The sequence below is a fragment of the Panthera leo genome, chromosome E1, assembly GCF_018350215.1.
Source record: "Panthera leo isolate Ple1 chromosome E1, P.leo_Ple1_pat1.1, whole genome shotgun sequence".
Classification (NCBI taxonomy): Eukaryota; Metazoa; Chordata; class Mammalia; order Carnivora; family Felidae; genus Panthera; species Panthera leo.
In genome coordinates, this window is record NC_056692.1 from 11,017,632 (window position 1) to 11,026,804 (window position 9,173).

At 60.4% G+C, this 9,173-nt stretch overlaps 1 protein-coding gene across 7 annotated transcripts; it reads right to left on the reverse strand.

Moving 5' to 3' along the window:
- Positions 1 to 3,961: 3,961 nt before the first annotated feature.
- Positions 3,962 to 9,173, reverse strand: MIEF2 (mitochondrial elongation factor 2). Of its 7 annotated transcripts, XM_042916680.1 has the most exons (5): positions 8,951 to 9,173; positions 7,978 to 8,153; positions 6,882 to 7,036; positions 6,512 to 6,692; positions 3,962 to 5,984 (listed from the first exon to the last, which is right to left on the reverse strand). In XM_042916680.1, the coding sequence occupies exons 3-5, from the start codon at positions 7,023 to 7,025 to the stop codon at positions 4,930 to 4,932; spliced, it is 1,380 nt and encodes a 459-aa protein (XP_042772614.1). In that variant the 5' UTR covers positions 7,026 to 7,036; positions 7,978 to 8,153; positions 8,951 to 9,173; the 3' UTR covers positions 3,962 to 4,929. The 7 variants fall into 7 exon arrangements, 6 of the variants coding, with proteins under 6 accessions (XP_042772614.1, XP_042772612.1, XP_042772615.1 ...); XR_006196638.1 differs by lacking the exons at positions 7,978 to 8,153; positions 8,951 to 9,173 and having other exon boundaries at positions 3,962 to 4,504; positions 4,597 to 5,984; positions 6,882 to 7,664; XM_042916678.1 differs by lacking the exon at positions 7,978 to 8,153.

Genomic DNA, 9,173 nt, shown 5'->3' on the forward strand with positions numbered 1-9,173 from the left:
TGTCAAGCAGGAGTTGAAGTCGGCTGCCATGCCTGCACCTCGGAGCTCTGGGAGAGTCCACACTGTTCTCCACGCTGCGGGGCGAGCCGCCTGCCGCCCCTCGGAGGAGAGGAAGCCTGGCTGATACCGCGCACACCTCCCCGTCAGCTGGTCTGCCTGCCCCGGCCTCACAGAATCCATCTCTGATGCTTCCTGGTCTTAGAGCAGCTGGAAACTACAGATAAGTCCCCTTCCCCGCCCCCCGCCGCTCCACACGTGCCGGGCACACTGGGCACCAGCTCCTGGGACAGCGGCAGGAGACGCTGCAGCCCTTTGGGGTGAATCAGCCCACGCTCCCCCCGGGAACACGTCAGCTGCTCAGACCCCGGGATCGCGCGTGGTGTTCGAGTTCCCGGGACTAGAATACAAAGTGGTGCAGGTTCAGCGAGTGCGCCAGGTGGTACCACTCTTCCCCCCCTGGCCGTCCCTTCCGGGGTCAGATGTGTGCGCCCCATCCCCGCCTCAGACTGCCGTGTTCATGGTGGGGGAGCGGGGCTCCGGGTTGCGAGGTCACGACTGAACGAGTTGGGGAGTCTGGCCTTCCCACTGGCCCGAAGGCGCGGCCCGATGGACTGTGCTGTCCCAGGAAATTGGCAGGAGTGCAGAAAGGACGCAAAACAGCGTCCCGGGAGCCCGTCTTTGGGGTACACTCTGGGCTTCGTCCGCTACAGCCTTAGCGTCCTCAACAAAGCGAGTGCAATCAAATGGTCGTGTTGCTGGGGTTTGCTTGTTTTTTTTTTTAAAAATAACTTTATTTTTCTGATTACAAAAGAAAAATTGACTTCTGAAAAATGTAAATGCGTAAGACATATGCGATGTGCCAGGTTGAAGGCCTCCGTTTTAGGGTGAACAGGCCGGAGGTGGAGCAGTGGCCTTGGCCTACAGGCTGCTGGGTGGGCAGCTCCAGCCCCACCCCTGGGCCCCAGCGCCCTTTTGGGCCCCGCCAGCCACATAAATCTGAAGGGGAAGGGCCCTTTGCCACCAAAGCTCGAGAAGTGCCTTCCTCGCGTGCCTCGTAAGCTAGCTCAGAGGCAATTCTCGAGGTAGATTCTGGCTCGTGAAGGAACCAGGTGGCCCCTCAGCTGACACTGAAGTGACAGCTTCTCGGCGCGGTCCAGGTAGGTGTGGAGAGCCACAGACAGCCGGCACGGCTGTTGGGAGTGTGCATCTCCCAAGTCGTGAAGTCTGCTGGAAGGAGGTTGGGAGCCGCCGCGATGGGGCAGAGGCGCGGGCGTGGGCGTGGGCCCCGGGCTTCCGCCTCCCCGACGCAGACACTCGCCCTTCCTGCCCGGCCGGCCGGTGTCAGCTCGGTGCTCTGGGCCAGTTTTCCGGCCCGCTGACCCACGTCCTTCCAGAATGCAGTTTGGCCGGATCCTTCAGGGTCTGAACACTGAATGCTTTGCACTCCCAGGAATGTCCTGTGCCACAGTTTGTGTGCACAGAGACTTTCTTCAGGGTTTGTTGTTGTTGTTGTTTAATGTTTTTTATTTATTTTTGAGAGACAGAGAGAGGGAGAGAGCAAGCAGGGGAGGGACAGAGGGAAACACAGAGTCCGAAGCAGGCTCCAGGCTCTGAGCTGTCAGCACAGAGCCTGACACGGGGCTCGAACCCACGAACCGTGAGATCATGACCCGAGCTGAAGGACGCTTAACTGACTGAGCCACTCAGGCACCCCAGGGTTTATTGTTTTTTAAGTACAATTATCCCCCCGCTTATGGGTGGGGGATACGTCCCAAGACCCCCCCCGCAGTGGATGCCTAAAACTGCAGATAGTACCAAACCCTATATACTCTGAGTTTTACTATGCCTTTTCCCAGAATACACGAGAAAGTTGGAGAAAGTCCAATTTATAAATTAGGCACAGTAGGGAATTCACAATAACTTATAATAGAACAACTATAACAATATATCGTAATAAAAGAGATGTGAATGTGGCCTCTCTCTCCCTCTCAAAATACCGTATGGCACTTGTACCCACCCTTCCTGTGAGGATATGAGATGCCAAAATGCGTGATGAAGGGAGGTGAATGGCGTGGACCTTGTGACCTAGCGCCAGGCTGCTATTGACACGACGATACATCAGGAGGGTCATCTGCTTCTGGTCCGCAGTCGACCAGGCAGAACTGAAACCGCGGAAAGCGAAACCATGGGTAAGGGGGAAACTACCGTCATCGCGAAGATTGGAACAGCTGGACAGGTCGGCTCTAGGGAATGAAAGGCAGCCCCACTTGGTAGACTGTTCTGCAGCTAAGCATTTCCTGAAGAGGAGTGCAGACAAGTGGATTTACAACAAGGATACGTTTTATGTACAGTAAGATTTATTCTGGACTCAGGGTGGAAGGGGTGTCGGTGACATGTTTTAAATCAGCAAGTTTCTATTTGCTGTTTTGGGGGGGGGGGCTGTTTTTTGTTTTTTATCTACATCGGCGATTCTCTCTGAGCAGGTAGCATCTCTGCTGTGCCACAGTCATCAGAGCTCCTGGCTTTGGGTCACATGGTAAAAAGCTAAGTCAAGGACACAGATTGCCTGCTCTTGCCACCGTGGCCAGAGTCTAAATATTAAGACATTTAGACCCTGGGCTGAGCCCACAAGTGGCTCAGACAGACTTGGCGTGGCCCTTGCGTTAAAGGGGTGCGTGAAACTGATCAGCAACCGCTCTGGGCTGGCCCAGCACACAAGGTCGTGAAAAGGCTCTTAGCAAAATGATGATTTGTTTCCAGTTCTCTGGCCAGCAGCTGAAAGTCCCAGACACTAACCTTGGGTAAGTGATGTAGCCACGAGCACCTCCTTTCTCTCTTTTTTTTAATTCATCCTGGGTTTTTCTTGCTGAAATCATAGCGGGAGAATTTCTCAGAGCTACCTGAAGCACGGGGCTTCCACGGAGGGCACCACGTGGTGGGGTTTGATCATCTACGAAGAGGGGCTCTGGACTCAGCTGGCTTCCAGACTGCTGCCCCCGGCTGTGCCCAGCCAGCCCTCCATGGGGGTCCTGAGGAGCACGGCTTGGTCAGACACAGGCCTGGCACCGGGAGCCCCTTGCTGTGTCGGTGGGGAGGCGGCAGGGGCCAACAGTCTGGTTCCTATGTTAGCCAAGCCCCGCGCTAATACCACTCCAGCAGTTACTCCGGGCACCTGCCTGAGAAGTTGGTATTACGTAATTTACTTTACCAACAAGAATACCAAGGCCCAGCCTCCGTCTGCCTCCAGGCTGCTCCCTTGCCAACACCCGGCTGCCATTACGGCGGCGCAAAGCTCCCTGTGCACCGGCTCCCAAGCCAAGTGACCCGAGTGGACCTTGGCTAAGCCAGTCTCCCGCCCTCTGACCCTCACCACAGCCTCTCCGTGGAGCCATCCAGCTGTCCGAAGGCCCGTGGCAGGGCCCTCATGACCTTCAGAGGCAGCCCACGGTCCCACATCCAGAGGTCCAGGCATCTCGTCTATTCCATGTGCAGGCTCTCAGACGAGAGGGGACGTTGATCCTGCTCCTTGTCCTGTACTCCCAGTTCAAAGGGGTGGGTTCGCCTCAGGAAACACACCAAGATGGGAAAGAAAAGCAGGACGGGAACAGTGGCGGCGGTGGCCACACCCTGAGCACTCATGGCCCAAAGCACACGGGGGTGGGAGGTGGGAACCTCACATTTCTCTGAACACTGACGAGCTGGCTGGCGGGCAGCCCTGGCTTGCCACAGAAGACATGGGGGCTTGAGGAGTTGAGGCTTTGGGGGGAAAAAAGAGTCCCTAACTAGTCGGTTCCCATTACTAAAGTGAAACGTCACACCAGGAATCCTTAGTATCATCCCTCCGCGTAACCTACCTTTCCAGTTCGGTCCTAACACCTCCAGGCTGATCCCGAGACCTGTGGCCAAGCTTCCAGGACTCCAAAGACCGGTGTATAAGGGCCCAGCACAAATCACACAGACGTTTGAATTTTTCCTTTTATTCTCATTCGCATTCTTTGAGGCATAGCTTTGCTTCAGCAAGAAGGATACCAAAGACGGGAGGGATGCCTGGGAGGTGGGGCGGCCCTCCCTCCCCACCTCTGCCAGGCTTCAGTGAGGACACAGGCGTCAGCGGGGAGCAGTTCAGGTTGGCACTGTGGAGGTCAGGCCCGCTCAGCCGGCTTCCCTGGGAAGGCGCGGCCTCCGCTCTCCGGCCGGACCCAGCAGCAGCTAGTCGGACAGCCCTGCCTCTAGGCAAGGTGGGCAGCACAGGGAACCTTGGCTCCCCCAGCAGCGGAAGGGGGCTCTCCCAGGGGCCTCTCTGCCCAAAGAGAAAAATGGCCCGGTTGGAGGGAGAGGGGCCTTCCCCTGAGGTAGGAGGTGGGCAGCACGCCAGACTGAGCTCCTGTTCCAGGCTAGAGGGGAGAGCTCGACAAGCCAACTAGACACGCAGGTGACATCGGGAGACGCGGCCTTTAAATCAGCCCCAAAGCTGCAATCCGGGGGTACCAGGTGACTCCGGCCCCTGGGGGACAAAACAAACACGTCGTATTTACCGTCCAGCACCAGAAGCCTCGAGATGCCTGCAGCTGGCACCCGAGGAAAGCGCTAACTCACCCTCTCGACAGAAAAACGGAGCTGCCTTTATCCCCTGCCTAGGACAGCAGAAGCCGCGTTCTGTCAGTGCGTTCACTGCTGGTGACGACGGACCGAGCCCAAGGTCCTAGGGTCGGCCCGAGGGCTGACGGGGCGGGAGAGGCCGGCTGCCCCAGAGGCCCGGGCTTGGGGCTCCCCGGACTGCTGCCCGGGACATGCTAACCCCGCGGACTTAGAGCACCCTCCTCTATTCTGGCTAAAGCAAGAGAAAAAGTGCTCTCCAAATTCCTGGAGGGGAGGCGCACACAGCTCACCAGCATCAGCACGAGTGCCGGCCGCCCTGTCCCCACCCATCTAGAGCAGACACTCGGGGGCCTGCAGGCCGCTGTAGAGCGCGAAGCCGATGTCGTCAATCTCCTCCTCACGCAGGCCGCTCAAGAGGTTCACGCCGGGGTTGAAGTGGCAGGGCAGGCTGGCCCGCTCCAGGCTGTCGATGAGCGACTCCAGGGCCTGCAGGAAGCGCTCTCCCAGGGCCGCCTCGGCCCAGTCCACCTCCTCCTCCCCCAGGCGCAGAACCACCTGGGTCAGATGGCAGCGGTCCAGCCGCCCCAGGGCCGGGTGGCCGCGGCAGACCCCGCACAGCAGCCGCAGCAGCCGTCGGCGGGTCCCGGCATCACGCTCGTCCAGGGCCCGCAGCCTGGCGGCCTCTGCAGGGTACAGGTCCTGCAGCCAGAGGTTCCCGGCCAGCCCCTCCAGGGGCCAGGCCAGAAGGAGGCGGTCTTCGGCGTCGGCACCGGTGACCGCCAGGAGCACGGCGACGGTGAGCTCGAGGCGCTCGTGCTGCACGTCGAGCAGCAGCTCCTCCGAGGCCACGCTGGGCCGGATCAGGCACCCGAGGAGGCCGCCGATGGCCGGCCAGTTGACGGAGGAGGCCAGGGCCTTGCGGAGCAGCTCCAGCAGGACCCGGGAGGAGAGGTAGCCGCCCACCAGGAAGCGGTCCCAGGGGCTGCTCCCGCGGGGACGGAACTCAAGCTGAGTCCTGCGCACGGCCCAGCAGCGAGGGTCCCTGGCCACGGTGTCCACGCCGGGCACCAGGCCCCACAGGCCCACCTCCAGCACCAGGGGAACCAGGAGGCGCACGCGGCTGGCGGCCCCCCCCTGGAGCCCGTCATAGAGCGGCCCGCCGGGCACAAGGGCCCCGAAGGGCAGTTCTGGGAATTTGTTCCGCAAGTAGGCCTGCAGCTCAAGGGCGATGTCACCGGCCAGCTGCTTGGCCAGAGCCACGTGGGCCTCTGGGATGGTCACGTGGTCCCGCTCGAACACCAGCAGCTTCTCCTGAAACGTCAGGCACAGCGGTGCTGGGGAGCTCGGCTGAGGCAACGGCTGAGGCTCGGTGTCTGAGGGCCCCTCTGCAGAATGAAGGGGTCAGGGACTGTGTCAGAAGACCCCGCGAAGAGCCAAGAGGACTCTACCCAATTACCAGCCGTGTGATATCCTGGGTCTCGTCTTCTTCGCCTGTGAAACAATCACCTGAGAGGGCACTTAAGCTCAAGTCCTCACGCACAGGGAGCACGTGGTGACAAATTCTCACTGCCCCAGATCCCCCGCACCCTAAAACAGCTTCATGTAGAAAGGGAAAACAGGTTACTGGCCTCAGTTTCCCCACCTGGGGCCCCCCCGCCGTCGTAACGCTGCTGCCATGCTCTGGTACCACCCTCCCAGTCGCGTCTTGGTGGCCGGAGCCTTGACGCCACCCAGGAGGTTAGCAGGGCAGAGAAATACGCCACCATTAATCATGCAGGGAGACGGCACCCTGGAGGAGCAGGGACTTGCACGGGTCACACAGGGCAGTCGAGGCGGAGTCTGGGTTGCGTCTCCCAAATGTGACCACCAGAGGGGGACCTACCCAGGTTTGGGGGGAAGGGGTGCCGCTCACCGGGGGCAGATGGCAAGGGGGCGGGGAGCGATGCTGGCTGGCTGAGGGCAGCAGGTGGAGTCCGGGGCTGCAGGCGTGGCGTGGTCTTGAGTAGGGTCAGTTCCTTCCAGCTCTCCTCCAGGCACGTGGTGTCCCCTTTGGCATCATCCTCGTCTCGAGGGCTGGTGGCCCTGTCGATGAGCTGCAGGCCGAGCGACAAGGATCAGAGCATCTGAAGCCTGGGCAGCCGTGCCAAAGCCGGCGGCAAAGCCGAGGTTGCCGGGGTAGAGAAGCAGGTCCCAGCTGTGGGCTGTCCCCACCACCCTCTGGGGCCCCGCTGCAGGGAGAAGGACAGCGGTCCCCAGCTATAAGTGGCTCAGCCTGGCCTTACCCGCTTCACAGCCAAGGTAGCAATTCCCAGCACAGCGGCCCCACCAACGCCCAGCACCAGGCGGGCATTGGCCAGGAGGAAGTCCACAGTGCTGCCCAGGACCTCGTCACGCTGCCTCCCCCGTTTCTGGGAGAACTCTGCCATGGTCTGTCTGCCTGTAAAAGAGCGGGGTGCAGGGAGAGCTAGATGGGGGCGGCCAGGCTGGCAGTGGGACAGACCCCATCCTGCTGGGGTCGCTGAGAGTAGAGCCCATGAGAGGCGATCCTGGGAACTTCTCAGGAGAAAGGGTTTCTTGGGAGGAGATGGGGAGCTGCCCGAACCCTCCTCCCCCAAACCTGCAAACAGCTCACCCATCCTCTGGACAGGGAAGGTCACAGAGGCCTGAAACTTGTAGCAGGTCAGAGAAGGAGGCCCATCTTCTCCATCCCACCCTCAAGGACCCCCTGCATCACCTCAGACCGCGAGGTGGGTCTTATCATCACGACCGCCATCTTAGAGAGAAACAGGCTGCCAGACCACACAGGGAGCGGTGTGGACTCGGACCCACGACTGCAAAGCTTCCTGACTCTTGCCCACCCCCAGCGTCCAATCGGTCTCCGGGGGCCTATGGCCAGGTCCTAGAGGCTGCTTCATCCTGGTTCTTAACAAGGGCTGGGCAGAGCAGGAGGAAACCGAGGCCTAAAGACACAGCTGGGGTCCCAGGCAGGCTGCTCTGGAGGGTCCCTCAAGCCTTTGAGGGAACCTCAGTGAAGCTCAGGGGGCCTCAATTACCACCCCCCCCCCCCCCCCAGATCTCAACAGGGTAATAGAGGTATCAAATCAAAGGATGGGAGGAATGAGATGGCCCAGGCTGCCCAGGGAGGGCAGGAGACACTCGTCAACAGGTAGGTGCCAGTCAAGGTTGAAGACCCAGTCGTGGGGACAAGCAAGCAAGGTTTCTCTAAAGACCCCAAATAGAACTGGCTTAGTGCATCTCTGGGCCCCTCAGGTTTAGAATAATAACGGGGGGTGGGTGGGGGCGGTGGCCGCTGTCCTCAGAGGCTGGGAGCCCAAGCAACAGAGAGAGAGGAGGGTCTGAAGCCCCAGCTTTGTTCACCTGTAAAATGGCACAGGCAGTGGTGAGGAAGGATTCACAAGCGAGGAGCCCAGAACTGTAGCGTTGGTTAGGGCCGGGCACTTGGGAAGCAGAGGCAGAGATCCTTCCCAGACCCAGGCCACCAAGCCCCAGCCTCAGGTTCTTCCAGGGGAAATCCTGCCCTCAGGCCCTGAGAGCTGAGGGGGTGTGTGACCAAAGCACAAGCTCACATACCAGGCAGTACCTGACCAGGCAGAACCGTCTTCTGTGCAGATGCCTGAGCAGATGACCATGGGCCCAGAGCCGTCTTGGGCACCAAGGACTTCTGCCCTCCCTGCTCAGCTGTGGGTGCCCACGGCTCAGTTGCCAGGTGACCAGATGCCTAGAGCAGCTAAAGCCTGAATCACTTCGAGACTCAGCCCCAACACCGCCCCCAATTTGGCCAGACTAAAAATAGGACAAGAGGGCTCTGGGGCCTGGGTTGGTCAAAGGCTAGGGTGATGACCCACCAAGGCCCTGAAGCCATTTTTAGTCTCCTTATCGGTGATCAATATTGTCACCCGTTTCCAGAGGAACCAAGAATCAACTCACAAACTGTAAAGCGCTTTAAATACCTCCTATCTAAAGTGGACTCGGATCGCACAGGCCCCAGACAGAAGCCTTCCAACTCCCCGAAGGGGGAGGGGGCGCGGGTGGTTAAAAATAACCGGACTCTGGCCTTCCGGGCCCCACAGCGCTCTGAGATGCCTCCCGTCTTGCCCTTCCTCCGCCACACCTGCTACCCAGGGCAGGGGCTGAGCGGGCCGCGCAGCAGACCCTAGTGGGCCTGCCACGGCCCCTTTCACCGGGATGGCACCCAGGCCCTGAGAAATGCTGAGCGGTACGCTAGACGTCATGGGGCGGAGTCGACATTCGAACCCCAGCCTGGGGCCCAGAGCCCTTCCCTCGTTCCCGGTCCTTGACCAGGGGCCCCGGCGGAGACCACGCCCCCGACCTGCGTCCGACGCACGCTCCACGCCCGGGACTGGGTGACCGGGGTCGACCCGTCACACTCCGGCTGTACGTGCGTCGCGGCTTCAGCACAGCGACCGGAGGACACAGCGAGTCTGCTCGGGCCCCTGAGCCCGGACCCGCCTGGGAATGGAACTTGGAGGACCCGGGAACCGAACACCGAGGCCCAGTGCACTGCCGCTGACCTCCAACGCTTGCAGACAAGC

Excerpts from the sequence above, each read along its gene's own strand:
- MIEF2 (XM_042916677.1), bottom strand. The coding sequence starts at position 7,235 with ATGGGTGAGCTGTTTGCAGGTTTGGGGGAGGAGGGTTCGGGCAGCTCC. Across the intron at positions 6,693-6,881 it reads CTACCTTGGCTGTGAAGCGG|CTCATCGACAGGGCCACCAG; the intron begins GTAAGGCCAGGC and ends CTCGGCCTGCAG. Across the intron at positions 5,985-6,511 it reads CCCCTTGCCATCTGCCCCCG|AGGGGCCCTCAGACACCGAG; the intron begins GTGAGCGGCACC and ends TTCATTCTGCAG.